This window comes from Pogona vitticeps, chromosome 2 (genome assembly GCF_051106095.1).
Source record: "Pogona vitticeps strain Pit_001003342236 chromosome 2, PviZW2.1, whole genome shotgun sequence".
NCBI classification, from domain to species: Eukaryota; Metazoa; Chordata; class Lepidosauria; order Squamata; family Agamidae; genus Pogona; species Pogona vitticeps.
In genome coordinates this window covers 293054717-293074814 of record NC_135784.1, presented here as the reverse complement: position 1 = coordinate 293074814, position 20098 = coordinate 293054717, and the positions used below count along the sequence as shown (strand labels likewise).

At 38.7% G+C, this 20098-nt stretch overlaps 1 protein-coding gene across 1 annotated transcript in view; it reads left to right on the top strand.

The window, feature by feature from the left end:
- Positions 1-20098, top strand: part of WDR70 (WD repeat domain 70) — a 150171-nt gene that overhangs the window by 15832 nt on the left and 114241 nt on the right. The window contains exons 6-9 of the mRNA XM_072992826.2: positions 7643-7702; positions 11589-11722; positions 13210-13363; positions 16387-16463. Of these exons, the coding sequence (XP_072848927.2) occupies positions 7643-7702; positions 11589-11722; positions 13210-13363; positions 16387-16463 (425 nt within the window). The remainder of the gene's footprint in view (positions 1-7642; positions 7703-11588; positions 11723-13209; positions 13364-16386; positions 16464-20098) is intronic.

Below are 20098 nucleotides of genomic sequence, written 5' to 3'. Positions count from 1 at the left end.
CAGGGTTTAAAAAAATATCTGAGAAGGAGTTAATGAATTTTCTCCCTAAAATATTTAGTGGTGATATCTGATTGTCAGTTTCCAATAAGGCCAAAATGTTTAAATGAATGTGCAAATTTAATTGGCAGGAATCCCTAGTAGATTTTAAGAAGTGTCATGTAGGAAGATAACCCTGATTAATCATGTAGCTGATTTTAAAAATGTGTTTTGCTATTTGTGATGCAAAAATTATGGGTGGCAAGAGGTATTTCTGTTTCTCCCTTTGAAGGCAATGACTCCTCTAATACTTTATCTACTGAATAAGGTGACCAGGTTTCCTAAAACAACTGTGACCTGATCTAAATAAATCTTATTTTTCATATTAAACGGTTTGCAGTTAATTAAGTCTCCATATATTTTCAAAGGATAAAACAACAACACCTGAAAGTGATTTTTCTTTTCTTTTCATGACATGAAATGGCACCCTCCACATTTTGTCACAGGGGGCAATAAATTTCCTCACATGATACTAGTTGTTGTTTTGCAAATAGTTGTTTTTAAAATACCCTTTTTTGAAAAGTGTTGTTGTTGCCCGATCAATCATTTTTATCTTTTAAGATCTTCAAAAGGGCATTAATTGGCTGAATTTTTCTACTCTACATTTTAATTTATTTATTTATTTATTTATTTATTTATTTATTTATTTATTTATTTATTTATTTATTTATTTATTTATTTATTTATTTATTAATTAATTAATTAATTAATTAAATTTATACCCCGCCCCTCTAGACCATGTCTACTCTTTTCTACTGCCTTTTCTTCACAGCTATTTTCATATTATGTGTATGTTTTTATATATGCCCCCAAAATATAAGTATATTGATTTAGACATACTTAGAGTAAGCGTATTAAAACCAATAGGTATCTGTTTGACTGTGTCTGGAGTTATTTTGTGTGCATGCGAAAGTATTGGACTCATCAACTCATACAATTAAATGATTACTACTACTGTACTTTATTTGGATGATAACACCCAGTATGTGTCTATTAGTATTAAGTGATTGCATATCATCTGGCAGAACTGCTTGCATAACCTTTTGAACATATAGAGGGCTATGAAACAGGAAATATCATGTATTGTTTTGCTTGATTTATTTTTCTCATGTTCCTTCCAAGAAATAGCCCTGAGACCGAGCTTATAGTGAGCGTTATAAATGCCAGTGAATTGTAGCATCTGCCTTTTAAAGCTCATCAGCATAATCCCACCTTCCTAAACTTTCACTTGGGGAGGTACATGACCTACTCAAGCTGTGTATTCTTACATATATAGATATTCTGTTACTTCCTTCCTTTTGAACCAGCCATGTTTTTGGTTTTCTTGACTAGATTAATAGGCTACCGATCTATCCTAAGACTTATCATTAGAATCGCAAGCTATTGTGCCCAGCTTCAGAGTTCTGCTCTTGTAATTTCATTGTTACTGTGATCCAGTTCTATATGGCCTTTTTCCTTATAACGTTGGAGAGGAAGGAACCCTTCTGTAAGAAGAATTGTAGCCCTGTAATGATGAGTAGGCTTCAATAGACTCAACAACCTAACTAGCATGAAACTCTCAGAATTAGGTAATAGGTGGACCAACTAGTAACAAACAGGGTCTCTAAACAGGGAGCCTTTTCCAATTTGGCACCTTCTGGTTGAAAAAGCTAGTGATCTTATAAGCACCCCAACCCCCATTAATGGCTGAAATCCTACTGCACAGTTACATTAAAGCCATGACTTTTAGAGTTGAATTGCCATATTTAATCTCTGTAGACATTATCTGTTGCATCCAGAGCTGACTTGACATGCAACAGATGTTGTCTATGGAGAGTTCTTAAAATACCTTTTTTGTATCACTGTGCAGCAAGATTTTGACAAATATGATCTTTAAAAGGCCTCTACCTGATATCCTGGAGGCTTTCTGCCATTCAGAACTAGACAGTCCTAGGTGAATAGGCAAGATGGGCTGATACGTATTGCCAGTGTTCGCATCTCTGACATAAACAGTTGCTGTTCGTTACACTTGCAGAGTTATTTTACTAGTCCTCTTGATTTGCACTGAGTCAGTTTAAGTACAGTGGTGCCCTGCAAGATGATGATAATTCGTTCATCGAAAATCACTGTCTTGTGAAAACATCATCTTGCAAAATGCGGTTCCCCATTGGAATGCATTGAAATCCATTTAATGTGTTCCAATAGGGAAAAAATTGTCGTCGTTTTGCGAAAATCACCCATAGAGAAACCGTTTTGCGAAGTGCAGATCAGCTGTAAAAATCGCTGTCTTGCGAAAAACGGTCCGGAAAACACCTTTTTTGTGAGTCGCGGACTTAGCTGTCAAAATCATCATCTTGTGAAAATCAGTCCCAAATAAAAAACGTCTTGCGAAGCACGGTCCGAAACATCATCCAGCGAAAATCATATGAAACACCGTTTTGCGAAGTGCTGTAGCGATCGCAAAAACTCATCATCTAGCGAATTAACCGTTTTGCGAGGTAATCGTCTAGCGGGGCACCACTGTAGTAGAGATGTGATAGTACCATACAAAAGAGGTTGCCTCTTCCAATTTGATCCTATGTGGGTCCTTGTCTTTTTAAAAGAAATGGAAGCGGGTAAGAGAATATATGCTATCTTTCTCTCTCATATCCACGAATGTCTTTCAGTTATAATCATGGCTGGGATTACATTACCATCAAGGTTCTCCATGGTTAATGCTAACCAGGATTCATAGCTGGTGTAGATATTGCTCCCAAGAGCAAGTAGAATGCCTCCTGAGAAGATAGAAGCTGGGATGTAGGAACAGACAGGCTTCAGTTGGATATTTTAAACATTGTTTCGGATAACGTTGTCTACGCAGGCCTCTTAAATTCAGCTCTGTGGTCCGGCATTGCTCATTTTGGCCTGCTTCTCGCAAGCCATAAATGAGTTGGTATGCTTGCATTTGGGCTGTGTCAGATTGCAAATGAAATATATGTGTGCAAAAAGCTCACTACATGGAAATACCAATTACAGTAGGACCTCTATACTGTATCTGCAAAGGATCGTTTCCAAGATTCCCTCTCCACGGATGCTGAAAAAATGTGGATTATAACAAATGCTATTATAATAGTGAACACTATACATAGTACGGTCTTCGGCTTCCTCTAGTAGCCAGTTCCTCTGGTAGCTTCATTATTAGAAATCTGTATTTTGGCCATTTTTCTTTTAATGTTTTCAGACTGTGGATAAGTGTATCATCCGATGCTCATCCCATGAATAAGGAGGTCCTATTGATTATTACAGGCTAGTGTTTTCTGTGACATGTAAATTTTCTATAAATGTGAAGATTTTTGGTGGGGAATATCTCCCCATCTAAGCTGCTTCCCCACTCTGTGCAGTTTGAATGATTTCATTGTACTTTTTTATGTAGCCGTTTTACTGATGCAGATCACAACTATTCCACGCACAAATGCTACGCCTATGGCTGATTCATCCCTTGCTGGCCAACTTTTTGATGGAGAGCCTGCCTATCTGTACTTAGCAAGATTTATCTTCAGATGGCAGACCTATGAGTTTTTTTTAAAGAATAATATTTTAAAACGGAAACCTTTTATGGAGGAAAATCATAGTAACCGTCCACATCACTTGTTCCATCGTTATTTGTTGACTGGAAGAACTAGTCCATTGCCTTTCAGATTCACTTTTGTCAGGTTGGTAAATGTTGATGAAAGAAAACCTCGCTGCTCACTAATACCTCTGCTCTCTTTCTTGATTAGCCTATAAAGAGTGATGAAGAAGGGAAGTGGAAAATCAGCTGAATTAGTGAGAACCTGTGATCAGCTTGCTCCTGACTAGATTTTGGTATCTTATCTTTGAACTTAGTAGCTGCTCAAAACTACCAAATGAACACTGGTCATTGCTGTATCTTTGATTGTGACTAGAGATGGGGGCCAGACTGTTCACTCGCACATCTGGGGGTGGCAGCCCCAGTCATCCTTCCAGTCGCTCCTGGAGCACTGCTCTCTTCCTGCTCGGCTGGCCACTCAGCAGCTGTGCAGAGACACTCATCTTCCCTATCCCTGCTTAGAGTGGCTAGCCGAGCAGGAAGAGGGCAGCACTCTGAGAGTGAATGGAATGATAGACGCCGGACACATGACTGGACAATCTGGCCCCAAGAGCCAGACCCGTGTTAAGTCCAGCTGTGCAGGGGTATTCATATACAAATACAAATACCTCAATCTCCAGTTGTGACTCATAGTCTGTTAGCTTACATCTTGTTTTAATAGCTGGGTCATTTTCTCCTGTGCCTGAATGCAACTCAGCTGTTCTGTTTTCTAGAATCTGTTCAGGGATACTGGAAAGCAATCTTGATAGCCAAGATCGACTGTGTCTGATAATGCAGATCTCATCAGCCTTGAAATTATATGAGTGATTTGACATTACAGAGGTACACTGCAACGTCTGATTAGGTTTGATTTTGTTTTCTGTCCCCAAAATTAATTTAACATTGATTGAGTGGACAGTTCAATGCCAGTTATTTGGAGACATACCCTGACTCATGAGACCAGCCTAATAATGAAAGCTGGTGCAGCATAATGGCTAAGAGGCTGAGTGAGTTATGAATTAGGAAATATATGATTACATCTCGCATCTTCATGTAACCAATTATTATTTATTTTTATTTATTAATTGCATTTATGGTGTATCTCACCTTTTGCCCATAGAAATTAGTAGGTCCCTTTCACCCTAATTTATCCTCACAGCAATCCTTTAGGCTAGGTTAAACGGAGAAGAAGTGACTCGTCTGATGCCAGTTATTGCATTTCATAGATGAATGAGGGTTTCAGCGTGGACCTCTCAGATTCCACTCCAGTAGTGTCATCACCGTATCACACCTGCTCATGCCATATTCTCAGCTTAATAATTACATGCCATCCAGTTGATTTGACTTATGATGGTTGGTTCCAGTATTTTCTAGGTAGAGAATTCTTAGAGGTGGTTTACCATTCCCTTCCTTTGGGGGTGCCCTGGGGCTCTGCAGTTTGTCCAAGGCTACAGAGGCTGGTTCTTCTCCCAGGAAGCGCAGTGGGGAATTGAATTCCTAACCTCTGGCTCTCCTGGGTGTCCAGTGTCCCATTCCTTAAAAGCTTGTGTTCCTTGGCCACTAAACATACTCCTTCCCCCCTCCATTTCTTTATAGTTCTGGAAACCTTGGATTTCCACCAAGCATGTTAATACAGTACTTTTTTCTTGTGTGTGTGTTGATGTCTGGGAACATAAGTCCAAGCATTTGTCTCTGAGCATTGGAAACAGAGGGAACTACTTATGTGAAGTTCTATGTTAGAGAAATGCTTCCTTGTAATATTTAACCAGGCTTATGGTAACACTTGAAGGAACGTTGAGTGCTTTCTATTACAGAAGTCATCATTCCTTACAATATAGTTCCTAAAAGTTTTTCTTCTAAGCATGAAACATTCTTCTCTGATGTTCCTAGTTCATTGGAATGAAGAGATTGGACACTATTCAAATTGCAACTGAATTAGTGTTCATATATAGACAATTTTTGGGGGGTGGCTTTGAGATATTTATAGAATATTTCATAATTTAGGAAGTTTAGAGTTTCTAAACTAGGATAGGTCATGTTTGATTCTCCATAAATATTTGGCTAATTTTAAGAGATGTTATGCTAAGGCATGTCTCAGGAGGTTGTTATCTTAATTTTTGTTTTGATTAAACAGTCTTGTTTAAAACTCTGGAATCCCTTGGACTGCACAGTGAGTGTTCTCTTTTCAGACTGTCTTCCTTGCAAACTGGCTGTTGGAAGTCCAAGAGCGAACATGCACATTTTGTGCAGTGCAGGTGGCAGCTGCGGCCATCACTTGAAATCTGTATGTCAGGAATTGCTTCTTGCTCCTAGCCTAAAAAACCCTTCTGCTTAATCTTCCCCAGCCTCCTACCAGTTATTTTTGAATGGAAATAAAGAGAAGCTATTAGCAGGCTGGTCACCGTGATCTATTTAAATTCCACTTTTCTTACTGATTTTGTCTTGCTCCTCTCTGTTTTCCGTAAATGTTTAATGGTGTATGTGTTCTTATTTCTTGTGTCTTTTCCGTTTGTTTCTCCTGATCCAGCTAGGATGTCATTTCCACTACTAAAATGTAGGAAACAAATTAATACAAGTCATCAGTTTACAAACACCTCCATGTAAGGCTGGCAAATATTTCTTCTTCAAACACTTGGAAAACTGCTTTCAGTCAATGTAGTATGAACAACAGTATTGGACTAATGGTCTAACTCCCTGTAAGGCTGTTTACTTTATTCCTAATAATTGGATAGAATATGGTTAAAGGATAGGTGGAAATAGGGTCTGATGTGATTCTCCTCTGTTAATTTTAATGAACTTGTTGGTCTCATTGACCTGAATCCAACTGGTGTTCATGTAAAGTTTGTCTAACTTACTGCAGCTCCTTGCAGCTAATTGGTGGGGTGCCTGGGTGCATGTACGTTTCAGTCAATTGTATAATCAGGCACATTACCAGGACATGCTCCAGCACCTCTTCAATTAGCTGCAGTTAGCCACAACAAATTATACAAGGTTTATGGCAACACCAGTAGGATTCCAGCTACTAACTTGATAATTGGGGGTGCTTTAAAAATCTGATAAAGATGGGCATGGTAGTGTTACCTGCTGTGATGAAAGAAAAAATATGTTTCATGCAATAATATGGTAAGCATTTGATTGTTTATATTTAAACTTGTGTGCAGTGAGCCATTTTGTGGAAGTCCTAAGCCCATGGGCATGGTCAAAAGGATCTCAGACCGCAGAGCCAGGGGTTGGTAGTTCGATTCCCAACTGTGCCTCCTTGGCAGGGGCTGGACCTGATGATCCATAGGGTCCATAGCTCTGTAGTTCTAAGATGATGATGATGAAACGAGTGTTATGTGCAGCTGGTTGTGCATGACCAGTCCATACAAATGGCATCTTGGGAGACTGCTCTGGCAGCCTCTATACGTAGTTGATGTTCTTGAAAACAATGAACAGGGTAATGGCCAATATTGTTTCTAGCTGAGGATCAGTTGTATCACTAGGTGATGTTACAAGTGAATCAGCTGTCTACGTCACTGCTAAAAGCTGTGAGATACGTGCTGATAAACTGGCACATAAGTCTAACTGGCTTTGTTTGATTTGATCACTGGGCAGCTGTAGAGGAACGAACTCCTAACATGGCATGTGGTCTTGCTTTATTTATGTACTTTATAAATTGCTTTTAATTTGGTTGTACTTCTGTGTAATTTTGTTTTAACACAATTTACTTGTCCAAATCTGATTGTTATTCCCAAATGGAACAGTCCCATTAAATCAACAAGACTCGTGTGAGTATGAACATTGCAATTCCAACTTGTGGAGTACTCTAGTTGGGATTAACAACTGTATTTAACTCATTGTGTTTTTATTTATACTTTAAAAAAAAAATCCTGTGAGATGCCTTGAATCCCAGTTTTTGAGGCAAAGTAACCTAGATTAATTAATCAGTTTTGTTCTACTGCTTCCAAGTTTTTTTCCTGTTCTTCCTTCTATTTTCCTGGAGAACTAGGTTTTATGTCCATACTAAACATTTTTTCTTAACAATGTTGTCCTTGTTAGGATCCTGTGAAGAAGATTCCAGACTCCCATGAAATAACCTTGCACCATGGAACAAAAACGGTAATTATCTTCTTGCAGCTCTGTGATTAAAACTTTTGTGTAGAGAGCTTCTCACATTGTTACTTGCTATTGAATTATCCATCTACCTGCAACCTATTCAGGTATGTGAGCCGATGCAAGTTAAATTGGTGCCAGATTGCAGCTGCTGGGATCAGAAATGACAGTAGCGATCCAGCAGTATTAAAGGCTTCCCTCCATCTTGCAGAGGCTTTCCCAGGGTGAAAAGAAGCCCCAGGGAGCCTCAGGGCCTGAAAGGGGTGGGGGATAGAAACCACACCATATGCTTGGGGGACAGATCAAGAGGTGTTGTGACTCTGCAACTTTTAGCCAGTCACAGGTATTACAATAAGAAGCAAGGAAGAAAGAAAGTATAGGGCAAGGCCACAGAGACCTTTAAAGACAAGGTGGTGCATTCACACTGGCCATGGAGGAGAATAACAAGCCATATAATTGGCTCCACCCATGTAGGTCCTTCAGTTATGCATTTTCCGAGAAGTGTAGAACTGTGTGGTTCCTCCACCCACCCATTCTGCTATAGGCAGCTAGTGCAAGTTTGCTGTGAATTGTCAGATGAAGAGGCTACCAAGTGCAGTCTTGAGAGAAATAGGTCTTTAGAGATGGCCTCTTTGTCAATTTTTTTTATTGGTGGCTCACTTTTAAACCTGTTTCATCTCAGTAACAACTTGAATCCAGCCTTCACACTGGGTGATAAAACAGTACAGTGGTGCCCCACTAGACGATTACCCCTCTCCACGACAAATCCGCTTTATGATGAGGTTTTTGAGATCGCAAAACGATGTTTAAATGGGGAAAATTCGCTTTACAACGATTGGTTCCCTGCTTCGGGAACCGATTTTTTTGCTTAATGATGGTTTTGAAACAGCTGATCGGTGGGTCACAAAATGGCTCCCCGTTGTGTTTAGGACAGATTCTTCACTTTACAGGGATCGTAAAATGGCCACCCTGTGGAGGATCTTCACTGGACGATGAGGTATTTCGCCCATTAGAATGCATTAACCGGTTTTTAATGCATTCTAATGGGCTTTTTACTTTCGCTTGACGACGATTTCGCTCTACAGCGATTTTGCTGGAACGGATTATTGTCAAGCGAGGCACCAATGTACTGAGCAGCCAGTTAGGGGTGCCCACAGTTCACCTTGCCTTGCAGCTCTTTGCCAGCTGAACCAAGTTGGCTGTGCTCACTGCCGCTTCTCCACTTCCTTGTGTTGCTCTCCAGAGGCAAGCTATCAAAGACCTATGTTTCCCATTGGCCTTATTTCCAGTTCTTGTGTAAGGTCAGGTCACCAAGACTTCCATCTGTATCTCTTCAAACTAATGAATTTAAGCTGTTGATGACTGTGTTCCTGTGCAGCTGAGAAATATCAGAACAGATTTCCCACGTTGAAGATCCTTTCCAGAAACCTAATTAATTTCCCAGTTGCCTTGCCTGTAACAAGAGTGTTTTTCCCAGTGAAACTGCAGGGATAAATTTTTCTCCCTGACAGTTTTGACATATAGGTGAGCAGTGGAAAGTGTTACATAGTAAGCCAAGATATGCTGAGTGTCATGTTTTCTGTATTCACGATTTACAGCTGCTTTAGCTATATATGCAGTAACCATCTAATGTGGTTTTGTCCTCTGTGACACTTATTACAATCCATTTGTTATGGTCTAATTTTTAAAGCTGTCGTGGGTCACCCGTGTATGTGCAGGATGATACTAGCCTTAAAGAGACTCTTGGAGTAATAAAGGTGGTTGATTATGGTCTTCAAAAGAATCTAAAGTAAATGCAAGAATCAGTGGATATGATCCACCAATGAGTCAGTCCTCCTCCCCACCAACATGTGCATTTGTAGTGCCAAGCACAATTGCTAACTTAAAAGAGGAGATATAGACCTCCTTTGGATTTAGAAGAGGCAGCTGTAATAGTTTGTGCTGTTTTTGAACTGCTCGGTGGTTTAGGTGCATATTTTTATGACAAAGATATTTTATCACAAAGTTGCACCCACATCCCTTTCTTCCCACCATATATGCCCCTTATATCATCTTATCTCTTGTTCCTTATGCCCTTTTGAGCCTCTGATCATAACCTCTTTGGATTTACTGTCTAGTAAAATTGTCTTCCTTAGAGCCATTGCCATGACACAGCATGCAGGCGAAGTCTGCACATTGAGAGTGATTTAGCCATTGGTCCCAGAACAAAGTTGTCTTTTGCCCTGTGCTTTTCTTCCTATGTGTAAAGTATTGCTTTCTTGGTATTGCTTTTTTTTTGGGAGGGGGGAATGGTATTTATCTGATCCTTTTTAGTATATTACTGTGCTAGCTTTAAATACTGTCTTAATGGTATAAGGTGGGGTAAAATATTTTAAATAAATAAAGAAATCTAAACAATTCATTTCTCCCTGAACATTGGCCTACTGTTTTACTTCCTGTCATCTACCTCATTATGCTGAGGGTTTCCTTGAATTTTTTTGTCCCGAGAACAGCCCCATTTAGAAAATCTCCACAACTGTTTCTGGCTCATTCCAGTCCTTAAAAATCTCCAGTATCTCCTGCAACCCCTTCCAATTTGGGTTGTAACAACTATATAATATTGATATATGATGTCACCGTTGTCATTTACTCTGAGGATGTATTCCCACAGAGTGGTGACTGCTTCCACTGCTTTTGTTGAAAACAGTCTCCTTACCTGAACTGTGCTGAGCATCAGCTTGGTCACAGCCATCAACCTTCATCTGATATTATCACCTTCACATCTGATATCTCAAAAGTGTTTCTTTTGATAAGGTAGTCCTCCCCACTATGTTCTAATGACCACAGGTGCCAGTCTGCCAGCCTTCCTGAATTTTTTTTTTTTTTGAGACAAGGTCCTTTGTCGTTACCTGTACATGTGAGACACAGAGCAAGTTGCTTACATTTAGTATTCATTCTTTAAGTCAGAGGTCCCCAACCTTGGGTCCCTAGATGTTCTTGGACTAAAACCCCCAGAAACGTTCACCACTAGCTGTGCTGGCCAGGATTTCTGGGAACTGTAGCCCAAGAATATCTGGGGACCCAAGATCGGGAACCACTGCTTTAAGTGATCATCTGTACATTTACACTTCTTCCCTTTTCAACACCTACAGTTGAATGGCATTCTGCCAATATGTCATCGGGATTTTTGAACTGGAAGGAGAGCTTTCTAATCCATGCACTGTAGATAAGAAGGATGAGGCTACCACCTGTACTCTCACTATTAAAAAGTTTACAAACTGTGGGTCTCTGCAGGCCTAGACAATATGTATGAATACACAGGTGCCCACTCAAAGAACCAACTACAATGAAGCAACCTGTTTTCCTTATTCAGTACATTGGTTTTGAACTGTATGGACCAATTATATTATCTTACACATCAGTTACTGTATTTTTCCGTGTATAAGACTATACTTTTGTCTAGTGTCTTTAGACTAAAAACTGAGGGTCGTCTTATACACAGAATTAAGCTGAGGAGAGAACAAAAAACAAGTGGAGGGGAAAGCAGGGATCAAAGCGATCCTGCAGCACTTTGATCTCTTTCCCCTGTACTTGCTAAGCCCCATTTAGATTTCTTAATTTTGGATTAGAAAAGTGGGGGGGGGGGGCGTCTTATACACGGTAAAATTCAGGTACTATGTTACAGATAAACATGTTTGTTGGAACTAATTTCTTCTACAATCTCAAACACACACATAGGGAGGGCACGGAAAAGGCATCATGCTGTATTTTTCTCTAAGTGATGTCCTTGATGCAAGCTGTTCTCCAATTAAAATTAAATGCATATCAAAAGGTCTTTGAAAGCACAGAAAATTAAATGAATCATTCTGCAGAAGTTCCACGTTACAGCCTGTTTCTTTATCTTGCCTTATAGATCTCTGCTTTAGGGTTGGATCCTTCAGGTGCCCGCTTAATAACTGGAGGCTATGACTATGATGTGAGATTTTGGGATTTTGCTGGAATGGATGCATCTCTTCAAGCTTTCCGATCTTTGCAGCCATGTGAATGGTACGTCTGTTCAGTAACAGAGTAGCAGTGCAATGTAGCGTGGATGTCCATCTGTCAAGAAGAATGCTGACAAATTGGAACAAGTTCAGAGGAGGGCAGCAAGAATGATCAGAGGGCAGGAAACCAAGTCTTATGAGGAAAGACTGAAAGAAACTCGGAGAAAAGAAGGCTGTCATTCAGAGGAGGGGCAGGATCTGTTCTCAATGATCCCAGAGTGCAGGACATGCAATGATGGGCTCAACTGACAGGGAGCTAGTTTTTTGTAGATTATCAGGAAAAATCTAAGTGTTAGAGTAGTACAGCAATGGAATCAATTACCTCAAGAGGTGGTGAGTGCTCCAACACTGGAGGCACTCAAGAGAAATTTAATACAACCACCTTTTTATGCAGTTGTGAGACAAAAAGTAATGTTAGATGCACTAGAAATACAGACGTTCCAATTTTTGCCTGTCTTTACTGTTTTACCTATCCTGTTACTCTTAAATTGCTGGTTTTAACTGCTTTTATGCTATTTTTATTGTAAGCCGCCCAGAGTAGATGTGGTCTAAATGGGTGGGGTATAAATTTAATAAATTAAATAAATAAATAAATAATAAAGCAAAATTTAAAATGCCATTGGTTCTGAAATTAGATTTAAAATTAGTCAATAATTAATTAGATTTATTCTATAATTAATTAAATGTAATGTTTAATTTTGACAAGTTGATGAGTTGGGTTTCAAATGGGTGGGGTAAATGATGTAACAAATTTTATTGAATTAAGATTAATGTTTTATAATAATAATTTCTTAACATCATAGTCTATTTGTTTGTTTGTTTGTTTGTTTATTTATTTATTTATTTATACCCCGCCTATCTGGTCATTGCAACCACTCATAGTTTATGGAAAAAGGTTTTTTTAATGTTAATTTTTTTTTTGTTAAATATATGTACACATACACACACATATATAATATGCATTGTATATATGTAAATCATTCATTGGCCAAAATCCAATGAGTTATTCCCCCACTGTAAAATAATTGGTGTAAATTTTGTTCATAAATTGCTACAACTTGAGAATCAGCAAATGCTTGCACTAACTTCTTAAATTGCAGCAGTTTGCCAACAAGATTTACATTAAATGCTTTATGCCAGTGTAAAACCTCTGTAGGACATTGGCCTGACTTTTTATAATGCTTAGGAAATACGCATTATAATATGGAAAACCCAACTAAGCTCCTTCCCCTTAGGTGACACCTCTTTAGGTGTGTAGATCCGAAACAATTACCCAGTCAAAGTGTTTACTCTGATCCTACAGGAATTACCCACTCTATTTTAAGTTCTTATTTTGTTTTGCTGTTTAAATCAAGGGTATGTTTCCCGGTATAGAAATAATAAATGCTTCATGTGTTTCTGTCGGGTTTTTTTCCCTACAAGTAGCCTAGTCTATTTAAATACTGTGAACCCTGATGATGTAAACAACTTCATTCACAATTTCTTCCACAGTCACCAGATAAAATCTCTGCAATATAGTAGCACAGGAGATGTCATTCTAGTCGTCTCAGGCAACTCTCAAGCTAAGGTCCTTGACAGAGATGGTTTTCCAGTCATGGAGTGTGTAAAAGGAGACCAGTATATCGTAGACATGGCAAATACCAAGGTAAGCAAAGAAGTAGTTTTTAAAAATATATATATTTAAATTATGGAAGGCAAGCAAAATTATAATATTTAATACTTAATGGGTAGTTTAACATATACAGGGCAGAAGTGAGAGATTTTTTTTCTTCAAGGGCAATGTTCCTCTTTTCAGCAGAAGCTGGAGAAAACCACACATCTGGGCAGGTGTTGGAACCACAGATGGAGGCTGCTCCGAGACCACCAGAGAGGATGTATAAGAAATATATTAGCCAGATTTCTTCCTTTCTCTCTATTTACTACTCCCAGTGGTCCAAAACATAGGGATGAAGGGTTCTCTCATTCTCACTAGGACTAAATTATTTGATGAAAGATTCAGGCAGGGGCGAAAAGAGGAGACCCTTCCCTCCTTCATCCCCAAAACCAAAATAACAGTGCTGTTAGAGATGTGCTTGTTTGTATATCCTGCCCTTCTCCCAAAGAATTGCAGTTGAGAGGGTGAAAGATGAAGTTTGTGGGCTAGACAAAGACAAAGAAGAAAGAAAACAGAAATCAGGAGGGCTGAACCTTCTTATGCTAACACTTCCAGAGAGGTAGTCTAATTAGTATGTTCGGAGCAAAATCAAATACAAGGTGTTTGTTTTTGTTTTTTGATCCCTTAAAGGCTCCTAAATTTGTTGAGAGAATTTTCTTTATCTGTAATGTTTGCGTTCCTGTTCTGCCTGTTTCCATCCTGTACCAGAGATAACTGTAGGCCAAACACTGCAGTTACACTTAGATGAGGCAAAACTTACTCTCCTTATCTGTGCTTCAGTGTACCTGATATCCAGCAATGACCTCCGAATGACCATCATTAAAATCTATACGTGTTACCACCATAGGGTTGTTGAACGACCCTTCATGTGCTACTATTCAAATTAAATTCATGCTTGATTTTTCTGCATTTCTGTTACTTTTCACATCTCCTCATGCCTCTGGCATTTGTATAAATGTCTGTCTGCTGAGGACTGTTGTAAACTGTTTGTGAAGGCTTATTCCAAATACATTATTTAATTTTTAAGGTATCCCGAGATGCCTTACTAGTTTTGGTTACTAGGCTGAGATTCGTCCCAGCTCATTGTTCCCAATTATTTGAGAGGAGCTCTGTTGAGCCCCACCCCTATGATTCCCAGCCCCTCATTGAAAATTCAGGAGGCAAGAGGCACAAGTAAGTGCTTCATAATGAAGTTTTGGATGTTAGTTTTTAAAGAGGTAAATGAAATACTAAAGTTGAATTTAGGAAAATGTCCTAAAATAGCACTTCTAGCGATATTTGAGAGTGAACAATGGAATTGGACAACAGAAGAACTGATCACAAATTTAGTAACAACAGCTACATAAATAATTGCAAAAAAAAAATGGAAAGTTAAGTGCAATCTCCAATTAAATGAATGGTATAAAGCAGTGTGGAATATAGCTGTTAATGATACATTGACATGTAATATCAAAGTAAGAAAAGGATGGTCAAATAAGAATGTGTTTAGAGATATACGTGGATAATTCATTGATTTTGTACTAACAAAGGGGAAGGGTTGTGTACCTTCACAAGAGTGTGTATTTCTAAAAGGGGAAGGGGGCTTCGTTTAAGGAAAGAAATAGAATATCTCCACTGGTCTCAGTGGCGGGGTTGGGGGAGAACAATTATATTAAAAAAATGCTTAGCTTCACATCTGTTGTACAGGCACAATTGGCTCCCCAGACTACTGTGTGTGGAGGGGTGTTGATATGAATTTTTGCCTTCAAAATTCTGGCATTCTCTGAAGGAGAGAAAGAAAGGATTCCTTGCCAGCATGCACCAAGGCAAGAGTGCTCAGCTCACACTCCAACATCATTATTTTGTTAACAATGTAAAGTAGTTTAAAACTTAGTCCCAAAATACAATAGGCACTCAGTGTAGTGTTTCTAGAGTCCTGAAACTTCGTCTGTAACAACTCATTTCAGGATGGAGTGACACACTGTGGTGGATAAAAGGCTGTCTTTAAATTAACAGTGTTCTGCTGAGTTTTGTCCTTCTCCCTCCATAATATTTTATTTATTTATTTATTTATTAGATTTCTACCCCACCCCCCTAGACATCGTCTACTCGGGGCAGCTTACAAATATCATAAAATATGATAAAACATCATAAATATTAAACAATTAAATCAATAATATGGTGCATTCAAGATGGGGAATGAAAAAAACAAGGAGATAGAATTCAAGAATTGATAGGAGGGAAGGCCTGCCTAGAGATCCAAGTCTTTAAATGGCTCTTAAAAACACCCAGCAAGGGTGCCAGGCGGATCTCTGTTGGAAGGCTGTTCCATAGTCGAGGGGCCACTGCCAAGAAGGCCCGGTTTCTTGTTCTTTCTTTCCGGACCTCTCTCGGTGTTAGGCCCCTCAACCATCCCTTCTGACTATGCTGGGTAATTCAAGTATAGATCTAGGTGAGAAAAGGCGATCTGCTAAATATTGAGGTCCCAATATGTTCTGGTATTGTCACTCTGCATTTTGCTGCTTCTTTAATTGTCTCTGCTATCGTAGGTAAGGAAATGAAGGAACATAATTAAGTCTTACTTAATGAATCACACAAGAAAGCCTGAAGTGACTGTTTTTCTCAGACGCCCAAAATTCATTGTAAGATTCAGTTCTTCTCTTTAGCTAGAGTTGAGCTCTATAGCAGGTTTACAAAGTGGTAAACTTTGCTATCTCTGATCTAAAGCTCTGTGCTTCATCTCATGAGTCCTGAGCTAATCAGGCAGTGGATCAGGACTGCTGGTGGGCATCCAGTGGTAATTTTTTGCTATTCAAGGCTCTCTCCACCAACCCCTGTTATGCTTGGTCATGAATAACACTTCAAGGAAGTATTAAAATCAGCAGTACAAGGCAAAAGATCCTAGTCATGTGAACAATGTCTTTCTTGGGCAGTGGTGTGGCTTGCTCCATCGTGAAGTGACCAGTGTTCCATTCTAGTAAGATGCTGTTTTCCACTACAGCTGTCATAACCATAGCTTTTGTTTCTGTTCTTAGGGACACACGGCAATGCTTAATTCAGGTTGTTGGCATCCCAAAATAAAGGAAGAGTTTTTGACATGTTCTAATGATGGGTAAGTGTTTTTGCAAGACTCTGCTGCAGTATTTGTAAGAAAGCTTTCCATCCAGAATTTCTCACACTTGTTTGCTTCCCAGAATTCGATAAAGACATCGAGGAATCAATACACCTGATGTCTGATCTGTATTAGCCAGTTGCAGTTGTCACAGTTTAAGTGTCAGTGCGTATTTATGCATACTTTCTTGACTGCATCTGTTAACTTCAGAAGCTCCATTGAGATATCACCCAAACCTACAGTTTGAGTTCTTAAAATCTTGTTAATCATTTGTTCCAGTCAGGATCTCTTGTGTGGTCCATATGTCCTCTACTGATTTCTTTCATTCTGAAGGGTTTTTCCATTTAGCTCCACATGTCCAAAAGAATTGACTTATTGTGCTAATCTAACCACTGAAGGAACTTCAGACAGGACATAAATGGCTTTCATGATGGAACAATTAAGAATGTAAAGGAAGAGGAGTTTATTACAAAATTCTATAAAACCCAGTGTATTTATAGTATTTCTTGTTTTCAAACAAATGTTCATTTAGCTTGTATAGCCAATGAGATATTCATTTTCATTTACCAGCATAGAAAATAAAGAAAATGTTTAATATCTCAGTACCTGTTAGGATCAGATATAATAATTTCTGTCTCAGGATTATGTGTAGTGAAGTATTTTGCTGTTCTGATGCTTTTAAAAACTAATTTCTACTTAGCAAGATTGCTTGTGAGAGTGAAAAATAAAATAGAAATGAAAGAGTCCAGACCTTTCCATTTTTTTCTGTATGATTACATTTAGCAGATATAGCAAATACATACAGATTCAGTGACGATTTCATGTTGAGATGTCTGTCCTGATCAAGTCACTAAACTACATATGCAGTCACCCAAAGAGATGTAGAATTACATTCTGTGTTTTACCAAATTGCCTTACTTAATAATATAGGGATTTGTAATGAATGACTCACTGCTAACAGCAAGTGTCTCTAATATGTTCATATGCCAAGAATAAGGATTTAAGGTGCAAGCAGCATAGTACCGTAGCAGATCTTTTAGCAATTAACAAGAGTCGTTTGTCAGAATGACAGAACTACTTTTCTTACTAATTGGAATGAAAACATTCTTTTGTGAAAGTTAGCTAAATTCTCCAGGGGGCTGTGCTGAAGCATAGGGAAGAACGCATATAATGAATTTGGAAGGGGTAGAGTACAAGTTTTGTCTGTCTCCTAAAATGCAGAGTTCAGTCATATAACTATAACAACATGTAACTCAACTCATTGCATTCCTGATTTGCTGCAAAAGAGCTAGATAGTAGGAGCATACACATGTGAACTACATATGGTGGCAACCAATATGGAAACCAGAAGGATTACCCTTATGCTTCATGTGCACATACACATGTGTACATCCCATTGTCAGGGTCTCCATGATTTGGCATTTAATCATTAGAAGTCAAATTAGAATGATTTCCTTTATTTAGATGACTAGTCATTGCTTGCCTTTGTTATATTTCCTGCACATGATTGTTTGCTGGTGAACTAAAATGAATACAGAATGAAACTTAGATATGCTTCTATCTGAGATTTCTGTATCCTCTTGAAATTCTTCCCAGTTCTTGGAACTGTATCCACATATGAGATGAACCACTAGTACTGCTGCTTTATCTTGATATAACTATGTTCTAAGTGTATACATGAATAAGTTGTGCTAAGTCAATTATTTATAATTCCTTTGATCTCTCAGACATGATTAACAAGTTCTGTAGAAGATCTTGTGTTGGTGTAATTTGCAACTGATTTAGTGCCCTACATCATGAGTCACTGTAGTCATTTTCTCTTTACCACTTCTGTTCTTTTTTCTGTGGATAAACCTAGTTTATGGCTGGATTGTATTAACCGTGAATGCAGTTAACCATAGATTAGACAGTGCTGTGTCAAACTCTTGCAATATTTGAAATGTAAAATGAGACTTCCTGTATATTTACCATCAGGCTACTGGTATCACTGTCATTCCTGTAGCCAGACCTCCTTCAGCCAGATGCCCTCCAGATGTATTGTACTAGAATTTCCTTTGGCCACGCTTATGGGAGTTGTAATCCAAACTTCTGGATGGTACCCAGTTGAGGAAGGGTGCTCTAACCCACTGGTTCTTAACCTTGGGTTACTCAGGAGTTTTGGACTGCAACTCCCAGAAGCCTTCACCACCAGCTGTCCTGACTGGGGTTACTGGGAGTTGCAGTTCAAAAGCATCCAAGTAATAAAGGTTAAGAACCACTGCTCTAACCCACAGTGGTGACACACCATTGCAGAACTGCGTATGTTTATGACAGCCACTTCTGATCAAGTGGTAGTGTTGAATTAATGTGTGCCTTAAAAAATGGAATTTAACTAGGCTCAGACAATTTTGTTTGTTCTTTGTGATGTTCTGTGTTCAATCCATCCCACATATTCTGAATGCACAAATGACTACAGTTTCAGTTACAACCTGTCTGTTTGGCTTCTTTCATTCTTGCTTACACCTTCCGTTTTATGTCTCTATTGTGTGTTAATTTCTTACCTTTGACATGTCTCCAAGAAATGCTGTTTCATATGCTGGCTACCGGGTGGTGCTCAAGCATTGTGAAAGAATGCCCACATTTCCCAGAGAGCTGGTTTCAACTCTACAAAGGTTTCTGGTTTCCATCAGCCTCAGGAACAGAAATCCCAAAGTTGTTCCCAAAGTCTCTGTTTTTCTTGGCCATTTCTTTTCTGAGTGGCTAATGAAAACAAATGCCTACTTACAGTGTTCCTTCAGTCAATGCATTTACTACTTCAGCAAATTATGCTTCCATGTTGTTATTGTAGCTTATAATATATGGGGCATGGTGGTTTGTTTTGAAGGGCACAATCAATTTCTCTTGTTTTGAAAAACATTGCTACAGTTAAAATGTTTTTAAAAGAGCAACAGAAAGCAAAATGGCTGATACCTTGTAAATGCCTCTGAATTTTGCTGAAGATAACCTTTGAAAAGGCAGATGCATGTTGATAAATATATTGAACCAAATAAAATATAAGCATGCTCAGGATAGCTGCAGGTATTACAGATGTACACAGAATCTTCATGGGGAAAAACCCCCCAAGAGGGTTGTGTACCTATGACAGTATACAGAATGCTGAGTGGTTGTTGGGGAATGACATCTTTCTTACAGCTTTTCTCCCCATTATATACATAATTATAACAAAACAGTGAGGGGTTAGTAGTAATAATGATATAAATCTATCTGCATGTAATATGTATTATGTGTATATAGTTATACACACACACACACACACAGAGAGAGAGAGAGAGAGAGAGAGAGAGAGAAAGAAAGTGGGCTGTAGTCCATGAAAACCTATGCCAGACAAAACTAGTTAGGCTTTAGGTTCCCATAAAATTCCTTCTTGTTTTGCTACAGACGGCTAATATGACAACCCTGCTAAAAATGTATATAGTTTCTAAGTAGCTCCTTGCTTAGGTAGCTTGTAGGTTTAGGCATTCTTAGCTCCAGCAGCAGAATTATATCATAAATTACTCAGCGAGCCAAATTCTGATTACCTTACATGGGGCTCCCATTGGTCTCCCACCTTTGCAAAAAGATCAGCCTTTTGTGCGTTATGGTTTATGTGCCACAGT